The sequence below is a fragment of the Acartia tonsa genome, chromosome 2 (genome assembly GCF_053477335.1).
Source record: "Acartia tonsa isolate MP-2025a chromosome 2, ASM5347733v1, whole genome shotgun sequence".
Classification (NCBI taxonomy): domain Eukaryota; kingdom Metazoa; phylum Arthropoda; class Copepoda; order Calanoida; family Acartiidae; genus Acartia; species Acartia tonsa.
Genome location: NC_137261.1, coordinates 18,288,145 through 18,309,353, shown reverse-complemented (window position 1 = coordinate 18,309,353; position 21,209 = coordinate 18,288,145). Strand labels below are relative to the sequence as shown.

The 21,209-nt window shown below is 33.3% G+C and overlaps 1 protein-coding gene across 1 annotated transcript; it reads right to left on the bottom strand.

Annotated features, from left to right (window-relative positions):
• Nucleotides 1–1,610: 1,610 nt before the first annotated feature.
• On the bottom strand, nt 1,611–20,276 carry LOC145306029 (mpv17-like protein). The gene is made up of 8 exons (XM_080147963.1): nt 20,158–20,276; nt 16,933–16,996; nt 14,737–14,787; nt 14,420–14,486; nt 11,292–11,385; nt 8,677–8,722; nt 5,201–5,285; nt 1,611–1,769 (listed from the first exon to the last, which is right to left on the bottom strand). The coding sequence occupies exons 1-8, from the start codon at nt 20,207–20,209 to the stop codon at nt 1,626–1,628; spliced, it is 603 nt and encodes a 200-aa protein (XP_080004089.1). The 5' UTR covers nt 20,210–20,276; the 3' UTR covers nt 1,611–1,625.
• Nucleotides 20,277–21,209: the final 933 nt, after the last annotated feature.

The following is a 21,209-nucleotide window of genomic DNA, read 5'->3' as shown; positions in this document are numbered from 1 at the left end:
AACGGTTACAGAGTTGCTTCGCTTTCTAAATTGTACCTAACTGTTATGGAAATCATCATACGACCAACCCTAATTTAAGAAATGCTTAGTTTTTAAAAATCCGTTCTGTTATCTAAATATTTAGATATTTTCTTTAAGGGTCATGTAAGGGAGGTTTTGCCCCTCTTGACATGAACTTGCCAGGGAGTAAGGGAGGGGACAATGGATCGAATATTCAATCTTTAGGAGTCTCAGACTTTGGGGACTGGCTTAAAGGGAATGTGCAAGAATTTAGCAGTTTCTGACTGAGTTTGGGGACTTGCGCAAGAAATGCCGTTACTCGCTATTTTAGTTTTGAATATATATAGTTTTGCAGACAGAGAGTAGTTCAAATATAAATACACGGCCCCCTTTCCATACTATATTTCACTCCCTTCATCCCCACCTCCTTTTTAAGGGAAATGGAGAAGGGAGGTGGGGGAAATAAACAGGATAAAAAGGGGCAGGAAGGCGTGCGGTTCATATACTTGCCCATCCAGCTACACGCCTGTCTGCCCCTTTTTTCCGTGTTCACATCACTTGCCCCCAAATCTCTTTTCTCTTTCCCTGTCATCTGAAGAGATCCAGGGAGATATTTCTAGTAATTAATTACAGAATGGTTATGTCAGTCTGTAATACTGGTAATCTTATTTTTAAATGATTGCTTTTTTTCTTGGAACTTTTTTCTTAGTTTATGGTTTTCTAGATTTAATCAACAATCACTTTACAATTTCCACCATATTTTCGGGATTATTCTGGTTTTCATGGACTTTCTTTAAAAACTCTTAAATTGAATTAATTGCCCATTGTTCCCTCCCTTACTCCCTGTGAACTTGCACTTTGAAGAAGAGGTGAAGTTCGACTCAAAAATTCACATCTTGATTTTAAAAAGGATAGGGTGAGGGGAAATTAATTAGATGAAATTTCTCTTGGGATGGTAAAGGTATCCTCCCCTGATAAAGATTAGTCCTTCTTTTTAAAACCTTGGCTTATTAAGCCTTAACATGTAACTAGATCCAAATCTCAGTATCACACAAACATTATACTTTTATATTACAATTAGACAAAAAATTTACAAAAAGAGAGTTATCAGAATGCAGTTTTATGTGTACATATTTATCATTATCATTGTCTATATAAAATCTAAAATGTTTTCTGAGTAATCCAGGTATGATTTTCTTAGTCTGGAAATTATTCTTCCTCCTGTGTAAGTGATGTTTTTACAATGTAAAATATTATTGAACTAAGAATATAATAGCTATTAGTACAGAAAACAAATCAATTGACATCAATCTTTAATCAGACAACTGCCTTGATCCCTCTGTTTGGGAACCTTTTTCGTCTGCCAGCAACTTGCTTTCTGCTCTTTTGTAGCGACTTGGAAGTTTTAATATTACTGATTATTGGTTGATTTTTAAAGACCCAATTGAAAGTCGGCACAAGGTCCTCGGGGTGGGGACATACAGTTTAACCCCTTCCCCCTTTCATGTTTTACTCTAATGTAGAGAAGCCAAAGAAAAAAGATGAAAACAGGAAAGAAAAAGAAAGAAAGAAAGGGGAAAAGAAAGAGAATTTTGAAAAGAAAAAGATAATTATAATATTACCATCTATTCAATGTCAAGTCCTTTATTTTTAAGATTCTTGGTTTTATTTACATTGTATGAACAGTCCTGAGGTTCTTCACCCCTCTTCAAGATACATAGAATATTCACCCATAGAAGACTGCACGTTCCAACATAGATTACTCTCAACTAGAATAGAAGTAGGTATAATATTTTCTGAAACATAGAATATTATAACATAGAAGACTTCACGTTTCAACATAGATTACTCTCACCTAGAATAAAATTAGGTATTATATTTTATGAAACATAGAATATTCACCCATAGAAGACTACACGTCCTAACATAGATTACTCTCAACTAGAATAAAAGTAGGTATAAAAGATATTTTATAAAACATAGAACATAAAACCATAATAGACTACACGTTCCAACATAGATTACTCTTAACTAGAATAAATTAGGTATTATATTTTGTGAAACATAGAATACTAAAACATAACAGGTTCTAACATAGATTACTTAGAATAAAAGTTGGTGTAAATAATATTTTCTGAAACATTGAATATTAAACTATAGAAGACTACATGTTCCAACATAGATTACTCTAAACTACAATAAGACTGGTTATTATATTTTATGAAACAGAGAATATTAAACCATGATAGACTACAGGTTCTAACATAGATTACTCTCAACTAGAATAAAAGTTGGTATAAAAGATATTTTATAAAACATAGAATATCAAATCATAGTAGACAACAGTCTCTAACACAGAATACTCTCAAATTGAATAGAGTAGTAGGTATAATATTTTATGAAACATACAACCCTAAAATAAAACTATATTTTTTTATCAAACTTATCTCCATTCTAGAATATATTAAACTGTTTTAGGTTATATAGATATCTGAATTTTTTTATTTTGATTTACAAATAAACATATAGACATCCTATTTCTAATAAAAGTCAGACAATAATTCTATAACTATAGATGTATAACTAAACAACTACATGTATCCCCTCGTTGGGGAACTATTTCGTTTGATATCAAATTGCTTTCTGCTCTTTTCAAGCGACTTTGCTTTGTATTCCCGACGCTATTGGTTGATTTTCAAAGACCCAATTGAAAGTCGACACAGGGTTCTCGTGATGAGGACATACAGTTTTGTAACCCCTTCCCCCTCTATTGTTTTACTCTAATTGTCAGACATACATCTTGAGATTGAGCTATAGACATTTATACAACACTTAAGTAGACATTTAGAGATTTTATTAAAAACAGCCTTAACAAAGAAAACTTTAAATAATATATATAAAATATATGACATCAATGTCAGAGCTGAAAAGAGAATGGCTTAATCTTTTGATTTGTACAATATTTAAAACATTGTTCAATAAAGGACCTTAAAACTGTATCAATATATTTATGTAATAATGTAATGATGTATAGTAGTAAGGCTTTTGTTGGTCTGGAGCTAAAGATCTCGGTTATTTCTATCCCAATTGGTTGTAATTGTTTTGTGTTCATATAGCGTGTCCATTCCATAAGTAAATTGCCTTGTTTAGGAATTATTATAAAAGCTAAACTAAATATAAAAATATTTTACACTTTCTGCTTTTTTATAGTCCTTTTTGTCATCTTTTTTACTGACATTACTATAAAAATTATGACATTATTCAAGTGTAGCGGGACATACTAACTTGAATAGTAGCTTTGCGCCCACTTATAATAATGTCCTGTTATAAATTCTGTTTACAAACACTACTATTCATATGAAATTATCTTTTAAATTTGCCATTTCTTCTTTGCAAATATATAAAGGGAAGGAACCAATTGTTTACCCCATCCTAGTTCTATTTAAATTGGTACAGGTTTTTTTGTGTATCAATAATCTTGTATAATCTCTGTGTTATTGGGGATTGAAGCGAAGCCTCTCTACATGCATGCAAACTGGGTAACGTCCGTCCGTGTTGCTTACGAACATAATATTCCTTGTTGAATGATTATATAAATAATCTGCAGATGCAAATCTTCTAAATGACATCACAAACAAAATTCTAAAAAATTTAGTAAGATATCGAAAATCTTTCCAATTTATGATAAAGAAATGAGTTTAATTTCCCGTACCCAAAAGACTCGAAATCGCGAAATCTTTCTTATGTATTTTGTATGATGAATGACAGAAAGACGGTAAAAAGTAAATTACATACTGGATGCTCCAAACAACTAGAAATCTAATTCTAAGTTGAGTCAAGAGTACAAAAATACAAATTCTTTTAGTGATAACCTCCCAATCAAATGTCCTATTTTTAAGAATGCAAAATTAGGAAAGAATTCGACAAAGTTTGATTGAAATTTCGCTTTCTTTCTCTTCATTCATCTTGAGTTTTCAAATGGAGATACAAATATGATAGTCGATATTGGTTTTATTTCAAATTCTCAAGCTTTTCCCAGAGTGGGAGGGAGAGAGGGGACAATGGGCTGTTTATTACACTAGTACCCAACGTTTTATGATAACGTTTTCTTATTCATTGGATTAACAACTTTGGCGACTTTTACTAAATTAATTAGTTTATAAGTTAAGTGTTCAAGCGTTCCAACCACTCATTTTAATCTACAGAAGGTGTTACTTTGTGTATCATCATTGGGGCTGTACATCAATTTATTGGCCATTGTCTTATCCCTTTAGATCCTGGGCTTTTCCATACTTTTATCTGTTTATACTACTAAAATATGCATATATTATTTATTATTTTTTAGATTGACATTTCTGGTATTTAGATTTTTACTGTAATAATTTATATCATAAACTAACGGTTGCACCCTAGCATGTAAGGGCTCTGTTATGCAATGAATAAATAGCCTAAAACCATCCTGGGACCTATGTGAAGCTTCTCTTTAGAGGAAGAACTCTATTCAGCTCAGTAGTTAATGAAATTTTAAGCAATTGAAACAAAAAAACCTACTACTTTACATAATAGAAGAAACAGCTGTATAATTTTGTAAACATAATGAGACGAATATCAATAATTTCAAAATAAATTGCCCAAAATTGCATAAAATTTCCTATTTATATAAAACACATACGGACGTCTAAGCTTAGAATTTTTTTTTGTGCGGGGGGGAAGGTGTATAATGAAGGTTATATTTTTTTATATTTTTGGAAGGGGGGTGAGAGTTAATAACGCCATTTACCCCCCGCCTAGACGTCCCAGACAACACCTCAATGTGATGTAACTAATTTTAAATTCTTTTTTTCATATCACACTTTTTTATTTTCACGGGAAAAAACCTTAGTAGTTAAGTAAATTTATCTAAAAAACATTTTAGATAAAACTTCTTAAAAAAGGTGATGCTATTAAAGTCAGGGAGGGAGGGGTCATTGGGCTGTTTATTGAACTAGTCCTCAAAGTCTTATTCATTCTTATTCGTTGGCTTAACAACCTTTGGAAGTTATATTGAATTTTTGTTGATTGGTTCATTAAGTTGAGCGTATAAACGTTTCAACCACTACTTGTAATCTACATAATGGTGACTTTGTGTGTCATTTTTGAGGTTGTACTTCAATTAATCGGTTACTGTCTTATCCCTTTAGATACCTGTATGAAAGATTACCTGTTGAGGAACTAGCAAGAAGTTGACAGCTTGAGCAGGCATCCAGAACATACAAGAGTTCTTGAATGTGGATATTATCTTCTCTCTAAATTATTTATTTCTATGATTAATAAAGAATTACAGTAAAACAATACTGGGAGAAAAGGGTTAAATAACATTATGTCCCCCCCCATGGACACTGTGCCGACTTCAGAACACAGTAAAAGTGTCGGACTGATTATGACGTAACAAAAAAAATAGCCAATGAGAGGCCACTATAAATTTTACCATTGGTCAATAATGGCCTCTCATTGGCTAATTTTTTTTGTTACGTAATAATCAGTCAGACACTTTTACTGTGTTCCCGACTTCAAATTGGGTCCTTAAATATCAGCTAATAGCTTTGGGAATATTAACACAGCCAAGTCGCTACGAAAGAGCAGAAAGTAATTTGCTAACAGACGAGAAAGGTCCCTTATATTGGACCCAGGTATTTGTCTGGGTTATACATTTATATCTATAGAATTAGATATTATATTAATAAAGATTAGCAATAAGATAATATGTAAAATATTGTCAAACAAGGGCGATAATGTTAAAAAATAGCACAGAAGTGGAATTATTTAAATGCTTGAGTATATAAAATGAGATTTTGTACCAGTGGCGTGCGGTAGGGGGCTTGAATGAAATTGGTAAAGCCTCTTCCCATTTCTTTCAGCCCCCCACCCCAAATGTCCTCACACCCACTGATGAATCCCTGTGCACGCCACTGTATTGTATATATAACTTGTTTTTAAAATATCAGTATAGATTCAGGTACAAAAATATTGAATAAGTGAAATATTTTAGAATTTAAGAAATTGACTTATGAAAAAGTTTGGGTATAATCCCTTTCGTGACAACGCCTCTAAAAATGCGTTTCGTCGTATTTTCACAGTAGCTTTGGAAGCTTATCTAAGGTTAGGTTAGGTTAAGTTGGGGTAAGTGATTGCCCCGCAGGGATAGGCAATTGGCCCTGCAGGGTTAGAGCCCCTCACATGAGCTAGAAATAGGTGAAAAGCTACTGTGAAGATACGGCGTAACGCCCCGTTGCCACCACGTTGCCAGGGACTATAAACAAAATTTTTAAACATAATTGAAAAAAATATTTAGGTTTTGTGTAAATGCAACTTCAGCAAAGTATTTGACAAGACAAATTATATTCATCAATTTTCCTTTCAATTTCTACATTTCTAGAATTAGATAGATGCATTATGTAATACTAGGGGCTACGCCCCTTGATTCCTCTAAGGGCATTAATTATATTTTTATTAGCGATTTCTCTTTAATGGTTGGTGGTACAAACCTTACCAGGACCTATGATTAACCTGTAAAGGAGAACCATATCGGCTCAGTGGTTAGCGAGATCCTTTGGTTTACACAGACAGACAGACGCACAGAGATCGTTTTACTTTATTATAAGGATAATATAATCAAATCTATTGCAAAATTTTCTTCTCCTAGTCTTTTATTCTTCCAATTTAGGTGTTCAAAATGTTTTCTTTTCTTTATTGATAATCCTAACAAAGATGACAACATCCATAAATACGAAGCTCTGAAATGGAAAGACAAACGAACATAAACACTTGTAGAGTGTTAGAACTGAATAAGCAGAATATTAATGTATACGGTTAAATAAAATTGTAACTAAATTTGTTGCAATACTGCTTAAATACATGATATTGTTTAAGGACATACTAACATTTTTATGACTTGATTATAGAGATACTTCGCTTTAACATTGTACCTTGTTGTGATAGGAATCAGTAAACAAAAAATCAGATTAATCGAATAATTTTAACATTCAAAATTTTTTGTCAAAAAGTAAAAAATTCGCATGTTTTAAATGGACGTACGGACTTTTTGGTATCGATTATAGAGTTGCTGCGCTTTCTAAGTCGTACCTAATTGTTATAAGAATCATCATGCAAAGTTTGAAATCGATAGGACAATTCTAACCTGTTTAAATTAACGAAAAGAGCTAACCGTTACGGATGTACGGACGGACCGACCCTAATTATAGAAAGCTTCGCTTTAAAAAAAATTGCTTCGCTTTTAAAAACCTAAGATTGTACACTATGATATTTTCCTTGTGAAATGCATAAATTTTCTGACAATATTTCCGCATAATGTACTCAAAAATTTTAATTTTTCCAAAATTAATTATTCATAAACTTGATAAAGGTATATAGTACCAGGAAGGGAGAAGAAATTGTACTGAAAAATACACTGGTACCCAAAGTTTAAAAAGACCGTTTGCTACATTACTTTGGGTACTTATATTGGATTGTGATTGGATAGTTGCAAACTGGTAGTGTCCAAACGTTTCAACCACTAATTGTAATCTACAGAAGTTGTAATTTTGGGATGTACATCAATTAATCGTTAATTGTCTTATCCATTTATATCCCTGTACAAAGACTGCAAGCCTTTCTATCATTTGTACGGTAACATGGCCAACTGAATCTAATTAATCTAATAATTAGTAAAAGCAGACGGGGGGTGTATCCACCTCCTTGCAAGTTGCGTGAATACATCCCCTTGGTGTCCAACCCCTACTTCCCCCTTAACAAGGGTCTACACTCAAGACATTGTTAACTTGTTTCTTAGTCTTAAGCTTTTTCATTTTTCATGAAAGTATATCACCATTAAAATTACAAATTCAGTATTTTTATGCTTTTTAGATACATTTTACAACTATAAGAATACACATATCATAGGAATTTGCATTTATTTCTAAATACTTACCTATTTGTAAAGAGTGCCTATAAAAAATGACGTCATACTGGCCGACCATTGGTCGTTTCAAATGCATACTTGCCTGCCATTGGTGATTAAGTCTGTCTATTTCCCCATCATGATTCATTTGGTCTTTTTTTATAAACAGTATTTTTTTTAGCATGGTGTATGCTGAAAAGTGTAATGTGGTAGGGGGAGAAAGTCGCTCAATCAGCAACGTGACGTCATAAAAATGAGGGATTAATTATACATTGTTTTTTAAGGGGTTTTCTTTCCTACTTCTCCTCACATTTTCCTTTTTTTGTGACGTTACGTGTCTGATTTTTTAGTGACTTTCTCCCCCTATGTAATATGGCAAAATTACCGACCGTACAACACAAATAACTTACAAATATCTTTGCTACTAAAAAAGTGATATTACTGCGCTACTTATATACTAAAACCTGCCCAGCACATTACGGGAAGGAAGGGGATAATAAGCAGTTTATTGCACTAGTCCCCAAAGTTTTTATGTTATGTTGCACTAACAACTTTGGATACTTCAGTGAATTTTGAATGGTTGATTCATTAAGTTGTTAAAATGTTTCAACAACTAATTTCTATCTACAGAAGGGGCAATTTTAGATATCATGATTGGAGATGAACATCTAGTTTTTGGCCATTGTCTTATCCCTTTAGATCCCTGGCGGGACATTAGCATATCTTGAATATTTTCTTACTTGCATTCAGCAAAAATATCCTCCTTTCTCTCCATAATTGACATTCCTAAAATAAAAGAACAAGTCAGGGATCTAAAGGGATAAGATAATGGTCGATATATTGATGTACATCCCCAATAATGATATACAAAATTACCCATTCTGTAAATTACAATTCATAGTTGAAACGTATGGATAATCAACTTACTGAACCAACAAATCAAGATTTAGTGTAAGTCTCCAAAGTTGTAAAGCCAACGAATAAGAAAACGTTATTATAAACCTTTGGGGACTAGTGTAATAAACAGCACAATGTCCTCTCCCTCCCTAAGAACAGAACAGAGATATCTATAATACAAAGTAGCTTGATGTCTGTCTGTCCGTCTGTCCGTCTGAAGATCTCGGTAACCACTGAACCGATCGGATTCTACTCTTCAGGGAATATAACTACTGGTCCTGTGGTGGTTTTAGGCTATTTTTTTGGGTGGTGGGACACCCCCAACCCCCCCCAAAAAAAATCTTTTTTTTAACGAATTTTGCGAATTCGTTATTTAATCGCAAAAATTTTTTCCTGCTGGGTAGGTGCGAAAATTTGCGATCTGTTCTGCTGGGTAAGTAATTATACCTCTTGTGGCAAAGCCCCTAGAGGCTAGGGGCGAAGCCGCTAGTTACACATAAAGAAAAACTACAACTTTGAATATAAAACAATGTTTAGTGCACCAAAACTCTCCCCTCATCCTTACTTTTACTTTTACTAAGACAAAAACTTATTTTCAGCCCTCCAACCTTACGGGGCTATATCCGTGCGTTGTACTGAAACTAACTCACCCTTAAAAATTTGTTTATACTTTAAACTTTTCCGTTTTCTTCGGACATGAAAATGTACAATTATAATATTAAAACCAGTTTTTTTAGCTCCGAGATTTCAAAGGCACTGGCAAAAAAAACTGGTTTTAATATTATGATAGTACATCTTTATATTCGTAGAAAACTGGATATGATACGATTCTAGACACAATTTTTCAGCACTTTCTAAACATCTTATTCTTGTTCCTAGGCTATTTATCTATTCATATTCATAATATTCTGAGTCTACCTGAATTAATCATTACAATCAGAAATCTAAAGGGATAAGCTGATGATGATAAACAAAATTACCCCTTTTTAAGATTACAATTGGTGGTTGAAACGTTTGGACACTCATCTAAATGAACCAACCAATTAAATTAGAAATCCTCAAAATTGATAAGCTAACGAATAACAAAACTTTGGGGATTAATAAAAAGCCTAATGTCCCCTCCCTCCATGATTATTATACATACAACAGGAAAAAAATGTTTTTATTTTTTATTAATTTTATCTTTCTTTATAAGGATCTAAGGGAATAAGACAATGGCCAATAATTGGTGTACATCCCCAATGATGATACACAAAATTACACCTTCTGTAGATTACAATTGTTGGTTAAAACGTTTGGAAACTCAACTTAATTAACCAATCAATAAAAGTTCATTAAAAGTCCTCAAAGTTTTTAAGCCAACGAATAAGAAAATTTTGGGGACTAGTGTATAGATAGTCAATTGTCCCCTCCCTACCTGGTATTGTGCTGATTGTCTATGTAATGTAACGATATAACTCGTTTTTATAGTGAAGCTTCTTTCAAGTCCCAAGAAGCATTTAAATGAATTGGACATTTTTCTTAAACATACAGATTTAAGAATAAAAAAATCTTAGCATAATAGTTCAGAGTTCTTATTATTCTTGTTTATTACACTATTTTGTCCCTAAAGTTTTATATATACGTTTTTCTAAATCTTTACTTAACAACTTTAGGAAGTTTTATTTTATTTTGATTGGTTTGTTCATTAAGATAAGTGGCCAAATGTTTCAACCATCAATTGTAATCTACAGAAGGGGTAATTTTGTGTATCATCATTAGAATGTACATAAATCTATCGGCCATTGTCTCATCCCTTGGGATTATACAGGAAATTTTTTCTTTTGCAATCAGATAATCAGAATTAATGAAACAATTACTGCAAAAACATTATAATCTTTACGTAGCAAGAAATATACAAAAATGAACAAGGATGCTAGGTATTTTACCAATAATTCATTATTTACCAAAAGCTATCATTGGATCAAAAAGCCAAACAAACTTTAAAGGTCGACCCACAACCGTTGCTCAACACGTGGCGCATCCGCTCGTCGTCGGGGAGGTGATAAGTTCGAATCTCATCCTAACACCGCGTCATAAAAATGATTCCTACAACTTCTAGGTAATGGAAATACCTTGGCCCAAAATAGGTGCAACTCATTACCATACATACATTTAGGACTTCTCAGACAAAGGTCGTGAAATCAAACAGTTGGTTGTCTGATGGGCGTTAATTAACCTTATATTTCGGGGTTTTTGACGGAAAAGAATAGATTTGGCTCCCTTTATTTATCCTGGGTTGTTGTACCTGACGATGGAGTGTCATGGATAGCAGCTTCGCCCGTATGAGGTAATTGATAAGGTAAGGTCTACTAATTTAATGAAAAGAAGTCTAGGTAGTAGTTTTAAAAAGGTTGTAAATGACAAACCTTCTGAACAAATAACATGACATTAAAAAACTTAAAATAACAAAACATACCTATATAGAAAGTAATCAAAATCGGTGGGGAAATTAGAAATTGATCCAGAAGCATTTTTCTCACTATGATTCCAGGACTTGTTCCTATAAACCTCTGAAATAGCAAAAGTAGAAATTATAACTCATAGTAGTGTAGCCTAGGAAGGGGGGGGGGGGGCAATAGGCTGTTTATTATACTAACCAAAGTTTACAATACATATATACCGTTTACTTATTCCTTAACTTACCAACTTTTGGGACTTTTATTGAATTTTGATTGGTTGGTTGATAAAGTTGAGTATCCAAACGTTTCAACCACTAATTGTAATCTACAGAAGGGGTATATTGTGTATCATCATTTGGGAGTTATATAAATTTATCGTCCATTGTCTTATCCTATTAGATCCCTGAGTTTAGGGTGACAGACCTATTTATAGAGTTGCTATGCTCCTTTCATTAAAAATCTGCTTATTTTTATTTTTCATTATGCCTTTCTAATTGTAATTCTAATGTATTCTGCCCATTCCTAACCCCAAATAAATAAAGGGAAGGAATTATGTATAATCTATTTTAACCCATCCTAACAATTATAATATGTAAATATTGAATTCAGTATTGTGTATGTTTGCCTATAATATAAAGTTTAAACCCTGTTATTGGGTTGAAGCAAATCTTCTTTACAGATTAGATATTAATGAATCCGACCTTCGTGTCCGCCGTTAGCGCTTAGCACATAATTGTCCTTGTTGGTTTCTATATTACTAGCAGCTGCACATCTATCATCTAGGGCTCTGTATTTAAAGGACAGAAAAATAGCCTGAAACCATTTCAAGGCCTAAATTTTAAAGTAAATACCCTAAACAATCCCGGGAACTATGATAGACTCCCCTAAAATAGAGAACTACATTGGTTCAATTACTTCCCTAACCACTTTATATAATATCTTAAAACAAAATAGCCTAAAACCATCCTGGGACCTATGTTAAGCTTCCTTAAAATTGGTTTAGTAGTTTTTGAAATCTTAAGCTACAGACTCCTTGCTACTTAATACAATAGATTTTTATTATTTTGTTCTTATAAGCGAGTAAGAATTGAATTTAAATTATCTTAAATAACTAAAAATAAATCCTAAAATAGAATTTATTTAAAATAATTTTCCATAAATTGAGATATGAATATAAAATTTTGTTTTTGATAGCCCTCTTAGCTTTAGCAGGGATAAAAGGAAAGGTTTACTATGTTTTACACTAAGCTTTTTTTTGAGTTCCAGTGTTTTAGCCACGAAGCTACTCTATTACGCAAAATGTAGGACCGTCCGTCAGTCACTAAGTCAGTCCATAACGCTTTAGGGAAAATGTGTTTAGATAGAAGGCTGCAACTGCTTTTAAACAGATTTTTGGCTATGTTTCTATTCATCACAATTTTTTTTTGTAGGTAAGGTACTAAAATAAAATTTAAGAAGGTAGATGACACCCATCCCTACCCACCTTACCTACCCTTAAGGTTCAAGGTTATCTAATTTTGTGTTTGTTATATGTTTTAAAAAGTTTAGCTACTCTATAAGTTGTCTGTCATGGAGGAATGGGTTTAAACTTAATTACTTTTAGACAGATAATAGATAATATTGATAGTTATATCGAATTAAGTTTCATTTTAATTATTATTCTTTAAATCTAAGATATTTCTTTACAAAATGACAAATTTAATTTGGTCCATATTTTGACAAATAATAGTTATTTCTCACATCGTATTATAAACAGCTTTCCGCGGATATAAAATGTACAGTTATAAGATTAAAACTGGTTTAAATTCGTAATAAACTAGATGTTATACGACATAATTTTTTTTCGTATGGATTAGAACCGGTTCTAATCCACCGGATAGTAATCGGTTCTGAATGAATACGAGAATAAATATTCCTTTAAACCCTGATTTTCCTGAATTTGGCGTTTGCACATTTCATACAGCATGATAAAAGTTTTTTTTTTTGCATTTAAGACACTAAAATATATTTAGAACATGGATGACAACATCCATAAAAGCGAAGCTCTGAAACGGTAGGACAAACGGACATTAACACCTGTATAATGTCAGAACTGAATAATCAGAATGCGAATGTATAAGAGTCAAAGCAAAATTCTAAGTAAATTATTTGAAAAACTGCTTGATACAGGATAATGATTATGGACATACTCACATTTTTAGGACTTGATTATAGAGTTGCTTCGCTTATAATATTGTACTTTGTTGTCCCAGGAATCAGTATACCAAAAATCAGACCAATCGGATAATTAGGTTACATACAAATTTGTTGTTAAAAATGTAAAAAAATCAACATGTTTAAAATGGACGTACGGACATTCTGGTAATGATTATAGAGTTGCTACGCTTTTTAACTCGTACCTAACTATTACAGGAATCACCATGCAAAATTTGAAATCGATAGGACAATTCTAACATGCCTAAATTAACAAAAAAAGCTATTTAAAAAAGTAAAAAAATCAACATGTTTAAAATGGACGTACGGACATTTTGGTAATGTTTATAGAGTTGCTACGCTTTCTAAATCGTACGTAACTACTAAAGGAATCACCATGCAAAATTTGAAATCGATAGGACAATTCTAACATGTCTAAATTAACGAAAAAAGCTATCCGTGACGGACGGACGGACGTACGGACGGACGTACGGACGGACGGACGTACGGACGGACCGACCCTAATTATAGAAAAGCTTCGCTTTTAATAATGCAAAACTACCATTCAGGGTGCAAATTTAATAATTATAAATTATTTTTGTAAAACCTTTTGATTTTGATTTTAGTTATTATATTTTGTATAATTAAGTATGAACTTTAAGCAACAATCAATTCACATAATCTTTTATAAAGATATATTTCTAGATTATTTAATAACCATTAGACAAATAATAGTTATTTCTCGCATCGTAATATAAACTGCTTTCCGCGGATATAGAATGTACAATTACAAAATTAAAACAAGCTTAAAAACTGCAAAGTTTTAGATCGGTAGCTGGGACAATTTTAAAATGTTTAAGTGAACGAAAAGAACTAACTGTTAAAAGGGATGGATGCACGGACGGCTAGGTCCTAATTATAGAAGAGCTTTGCGTTTGAAAATATAAATTACCGCATCCAGCCATTTATACCAGAAATAAAGCATTGTTGGAAAGATAAACGTTCCCAACACTCCATATCTAAAAGATTTGTATTGCAGACAGCTTTCCACGGATATTGAAATAAAAAATTATAAGATTAAAACCAGTTTTGTTAGCCCCGAGGAGCCAAAGTCATTGGCTAACAAATATTGGCTGTTATTGATTTTTTATTTTTATTTAAATATTCAGGAAAGTTTTTATGCTACAACAATTTTTCATTATGGCTGAGAACTGGTTCTAATCCAGCGGATATTAATCTGTTTGGAAGCCATACTGGAAATATGTTTACCTGGCGACAGAAGCGAAATCATACTCTTTTGGTTTCTCTGGAAAGACCTTCCTAAAAAAATCAATCAATTTAAATTTCACAACATTCAACACCAGCAAAGCTAACAAATTTTCAAATTAATAATGAACATGAAAACTTTTTGCTGATTAAATAAAGACTTAAGGTTAAATTCTTTAATGATAATACTTTTAATTTAAATTATTCGGAACCAAAACTAAAAATGGACTGTGTGTAAAGATTTAAAAAAGCTTTGTTTTTAATAATATTAGCTGTTTTGCCCCAACAGTTGATGGACTGATAAAAATTAAGTCACATTTTAAAGGATTTTTGTAAACACGTTCGTTTACAAAAAAAACATTGTATTATAGATGTATTATATAAAGTAGTAAGGTAACTAAGTAATTATAGCAAAAGTACAAATTTGTAATTTAGTAGCAACGCTACTTTATAATTGACTTTGTCTGTCCCTCCTCCGTCAGTTCGTAACGCTAATGAGTAAGGGTGATTTTCTCAGCTGATATTCGAGATAGACAGTTGAATTTTTTTTGAGATTCCCTCTAGGCATCCATGTATGTAACTTGCAGGATCCGTCTGTCAGTTATTCCAAGGGGAACTGTCAAGGTAAAAAAAAGCCACTTTAAAACAATGAACTTACACTTTTTATAAGAGAATATCTTGGATTAGTCCTTATTTAATATTGTTATAATAACTCTTATAATTCATATGTTAACTTTTTATGTATATAGTTAAGACAAATAAAGAATCAAATAATAATAATAAAACAAGGGAAGAGTTGGGACGTTTATTTTTACTTTAAGTGGGTGGATGATAACCCCGCCCTGACACTTTTGGAACCTAGTAATAGTGTCTGACTGATTATGACGTAAGAAAAAAAATTAGCCAATGAGAGGCCACTATAAATTTTACCTTTGGTCAATAATGACCTCTCATTGGCTTATTTTTTTTCTCACGTCATAATCAGTCAGACACTGTTACTGGGTTCACACTTTTGTTGTCTCTAATACATCCTCTGAAGCTCATACCCCTAAACCCACCTCGATGTTTTTAATCGAAAGAAGGGGGAAGGGGGATTTTTTGAGTCGTTTAGCTGAACAAATTCTCTGCACGCCACGTAATTCAACTTAACACAATTTATTGATTCTTTTTTTCTGAAATCCGTTGCTTTGCTTTCATGGATGCTGTTTTACTCGTTATATTGTAGACTAGTAAAATATAATCATTACCTTATTAAATGAAAATAAATAGAGTTCGTTATTAAAATTTCTATTGAAATTGAATAAATAGGACTGGTAAAGGGATAAAACAATGTCCAATAAATTAATGTATATCCCCAATGATGATACACAATCCCTCTTTTGTAAATTACAATTATTGGATGAAATGTTTTAATCAATCAATCAAAATTAATCAAAAGTCCCCAAAGTTGATGTATCAACAAATAAGAAAACGATATTAAAAATTTTGGGGACCAGTGTAATAAACAGCCCATTGTTCCCTTACGTCCTGACTGGTAATCATGTTGTTATGAAAGGAATAATTTTTATGAAATCATCGTACATTAAGTAATCAATTAAATTACGTATCATCCCAAGGTTTTTAGGCAGTTGTCAGTGGATTAGAAAATGATAAAATATTTAATCCTCTTTTTTAGCCCCTAAGATATCACCGCCTAAAGAGATATCTTCATTTTTTTTCGAGTAAATTCGTCTAAACTATACTTATGTTTTCAGTACGGTTCAGAGCCAGTCTAAGCAAAAATGATAAAAACGCTATAAACCATAACATGCATATTTGACTTTTGACTCAAATTTTTTATTCAAAATAATTATTTTTGATTAATAATTTGGTAGGAGGACAAAGTATCTCAAAATCCCCCATGTGACGTCATAGAATTAAGGAGATAAGAGGAGAAGTGGGAAAGAAAATCTCTTAAAAATTAGATAGATAATCCATCATTTTTATGACATCACATGGCTGATTTTTGAGACACTTTGTCCCCCTACATAATTTGTCATTTTCTTAATACAATTTGAAGCGCTGGAAAGTGTCATGTGTGACGTCATAAATGCATCACATCCATCACTTGTTTAGGGTTTTCCTTTCTCACTTCTCCTCCCATTCCTCCTTTATAGACATATTTTTATGACGACTGACATGACACTTCTAGTCATATACCTTATAAGAGTTTGCTGTGAGAATTCCGAGCCCATGTACAGAGTTCCATACGTCAGGCAGTTGCCTAATAAAAAAGAATAATTTTATTGACGCAGAGCTTGATATTTAAATAATTTAGTGCTGCCCACTGCCACTGCTTCCAATAAAACATATATTTTTTAATCAAAATGGCAATTATGATCTGGTGGGTGTTTCCACAGTGTTTCCCGGCTCACCGCTGCCATTTTGATTTAAAGATCGCTATTAGGTGAGCTGCTATCAAATCGGCTCTTCAGAAGCATTGGCAGTTGCATCGCTGTGATTTAAAGATCCACTTCTGCGTTATAACGTCAAATGACATAGACCATGTTTATTAGGGTGGGTCGATTTTGGAATTTCACATTAGTAGACATTTGCAAGGGTTTATGGGCCAATATAAAACCCTGTAAAACTTGTAAGAGGTTTTTTAATCCAAAAACAACGGGCGCGCGGGGGGTATAAAATTTGCCCGCTCCCTTATAAAACCAAAAATTGAAATTCCTTCAATATTGATTCAGTCTGAAATGATTTTTAAATAACCTACTAAAATGAACAATTTTGACAAAATCAGCTGTTTTTAGGTACTTAATGAGATCTTATTCAAACTACGTGCAATATTTTTCAAAACGGTTTTCAGATTCGTAATCAGCATTTCAATACGGTCATTTTGATATGCAACATGCCTGTGTTTGAAGGAATTTAAATTTTTGGTTTTATAAGGGGGTGGGTACTATTTATACCCCCCGCGCGCCGGCAGCCATAAGAGCCAAGTCACTTTTGAAACTTGAATGGGGCTTATCATACATATATATGACTTCCACAACTTATGATAACAGTAAAATCTAAAAAAAGGGAGAAATGGGCCCACCCTAATGTTTATACATTTTATATAAATTGATAAACATTATGCCAGTTACATAAATTTTAATCCCAAATTAATTGCTACTACATACTATTTCATTGAGAAGTTGACCCATTACTTCTGACCAATTTAGAAAATATATAGATGGAGAGGGGGGGGGGGTAGATATACCACACTTTTCTGGGATCTTGCTGGGTCAAGTATCAACTGTTGGGAATATCAAAGGATGACTCCATGCAAAATTTGAGCCGGATCCGGCCAAAACCGGCCGTGAATTTTATGAAAAACCGTTTTTTTCCGGTTTTTAGGGGGTATCTGTAAATCGATTCAGCTGGAGCAAAACCGGTTGGAGGTACAAAAAATTTTACTTCACATGAAATTTAGTCAATGCAATTGCCTACAAAAATGTACTTCATCATCAACTTGATTGGACAACTCTTTCCCCTACTAAATGTCCATTAAAACCTCGAAAACGGCAAAAATCGCCAAAAATCACGCCTTCGGCGGCAAATAACGGCTAAACGGTCAGCCGGAGGCGAATGAAACATAAATAAAGAAATGTTTGCCTCAAAAAGTTGTTCAACATCAAAGAGATGCTTGAAGTCTGTAAAACGACTCCTTCCCCTCCTTTAAGAGGAAAAACTGAAACAACGTGATTTTCAAAAGTATGCCCACTTCGTGGGTGTGGGTGGCACTGAACCCGTCACCCCAGGGTCAATTTTTAGGCCATTTTTTGCGGTTTTTGGGCCGTCACGCCCAAACGGTTTGAGATAATCTCACGAAACCTTTTGCCCAACCTAAGTCTGGTTATTTGTGAGGTCTAGGAAAAAAAACAGACTTACGCAAAAGATTATAATTATAATCTTTACACAGAAAAATGGCACGAGGTGAGGGTTTGAGGGGGCAAAATGAGCCGACCAGCGATTTTTGACGGCGCGCAGCGACGTCGTGCTTCATCCAATCCGGGATTTTTTTTTTCTTAGACCTTACTAATAACCAGGCTTAGGTCGGGCAAAAGGTCCCGTGACATTATCTTAAACCGTTTGGGCGTGGCGGGCCGAAAACAGCAAAAAATGGCCTAAAAATTGACCAGCCTGTCATTTCATCAAAGAAATCCATCAAAAAATCACAATTTGAAATTTAAATTAATTAATAACTTTTTTCTCATAAGAGATAATGACACAAGACTTTCACTTGGTAAAAATTCAGCATTGTGGGCCGCCTAGACTTTATATTTGGTGACCCTGGGGTGACGGGTTCAGTGCCACCCACACCCACGAAGTGGGCATACTTTTGAAAATCACGTTGTTTCAGTTTTTCCTCTTAAAGGAGGGGAAGGAGTCGTTTTAGAGACTTCAAGCATCTCTTTGATGTTGAACAACTTTTTGAGGCAGACATTTCTTTATTTATGTTTCATTCGCCTCCGGCTGACCGTTTAGCCGTTATTTGCCGCCGAAGGCGTGATTTTTGGCGATTTTTGCCGTTTCCGAGGTTTTAATGGACATTTAGGAGGGGAAAGAGTTGTCCAATCAAGTTGATGATGAAGTACATTTTTGTAGGCAATTGCATTGGCTAAATTTCATGTGAAGTAAAATTTTTTGTACCTCCAACCGGTTTTGCTCCAGCTGAATCGATTTACAGATACCCCCTAAAAACCGGAAAAAACCGGTTTTTCATAAAATTCACGGCCGGTTTTGGCTGGATCCGGCTCAAATTTTGCATGGAGTCATCCTTTGATATTCCCAACAGTTGATACTTGACCCAGCAAGATCCCAGAAAAGTGTGGTATATCTAGGGGGGGGGTGAGAGGAAATGGCGACCCTCCATTTTGTATTTCAGTTTTAATATCAAAAGGGGGGAAACATAAGGGCAAGAGGATTTTTTTACCAGGTGCGATTTATCTTGAATTTATGGAGGTAACTTCTCCCAAAATAGTTATTAACCTTCCCTCAATCTATACATAGGAGAACCATATCAGTCACAGTCGGTTATCAAGATCCTTCGGTAAAAACACAGAGACAAATATATACACAGACATGTCGTTACTTATGTTCTCTAAGATAGGGGAAACAATCCTTATAATCATATCTTTTTTGTCAAATTTAAATCCACCACCCTCAAGTGACCCTAGAGACTCTTAGTTTTGTTAACCCCGAGGGCCGAAGGCCCGGGAAAACAAAACTGGCATTAATTTTAGAATTTTTTAAATATTCGTGGAAAATTGTCTGAAATACAATGCTATACATGCTTTTTTAATATGGCTGAGAACCGGTTCTAATGACCGGTTTCGAAGCCATAACGGAAAAACATTTAATCAATCTTGTATACTTAATAATTATAATCACCTATTAATGGGTATCTTTTAAAAGCAAGTTTAACTTTAGATAACACAGACATTGTCAAATAATAACTAAATAAGAAAAATAGAAAAAAATCCTGTTTTAAAAAGAAGATTTAATTAACATATGATTGTTTAAATGAAAACAATACATTCTAATATTTTCATTTGATCAATTGTTTGTTTTAAAATGTATGCCCTTATACATTTTCGATTTGTCCGTCTGTCCGTTAGGAGTAAAGGGGATATTGGGCTGTTTATTACACTAGTCCCCAATGATTTAGATTGACGTTTTCTTATTCGTTAGCTTATTAACTTTGGTTACTTTTATTGAATTTTGATTGATTAGTTCATTAAGTTGAGTGTCCAACCGTTTTAAGCCTTAATGTAATCTACAGAAGGGGTAATTTTGTGTATCATCATTTGTACATTTTTTTGTCTTTAATAAGAACGTCAAAGCTTTTTATCTTTGGGGGAAGGTTAAATATCTCAATAGGAGGAAAGGGTACAGCGAGAGGCGAAGCATTCCGAAAAATCTTTTTTCCTCTCTATTTTTTGGGGTAGTTTTTCGGGGTTTGGGAGAATGATTTTTTGTGGCTGACTACTTCCCCCGCCCCTCCCCAACCCCCTCCGAGCCCTTGCCCTTAAGATGATTTTCATAAAGTATAACAGTATATAAATGTATTAGATATGAACATATTGTCTTAAAAATATGTTTCTACAGATTGGACCTAATAAATTTATATAAAAAAACTCGCATCAATATGAAACTTTTGGCCTCTAATATTATTGTCTGTAGTGTTTAAACCGATTAGGAAAATTGATTTTCCCCTTGAGTCTATTTTTTGTGTCTTATGTATGATTGTTCTAAATGTATTATTGTTATATAGTGAGACATTTGAATGAACGATTGTTTACTTATGTGTGTAATTTTAGGAAGGAAGGTGCCATTAGGCTGTTTATTACACTAGTCCTCAAAGTTTTATAATAATATTTTCTTATTTGTCTTAACAAATTTGGGTTCTTAGGTGAATTTTGTTTTTTGATTTATTAAGTTGA

Coding starts and splice junctions, on each gene's coding strand:
- LOC145306029 (XM_080147963.1), bottom strand. CDS start 20,209: ATGTCTGTGTTATCTAAAGTTAAACTTGCTTTTAAAAGATACCCATTA. Junction 14,788..16,932: donor TCACAGCAAACTCTTATAAG/GTATATGACTAG, acceptor TGATTTTTTTAG/GAAGGTCTTTCCAGAGAAAC. Junction 8,723..11,291: donor TTTGATTACTTTCTATATAG/GTATGTTTTGTT, acceptor CTTTTATTTTAG/GAATGTCAATTATGGAGAGA.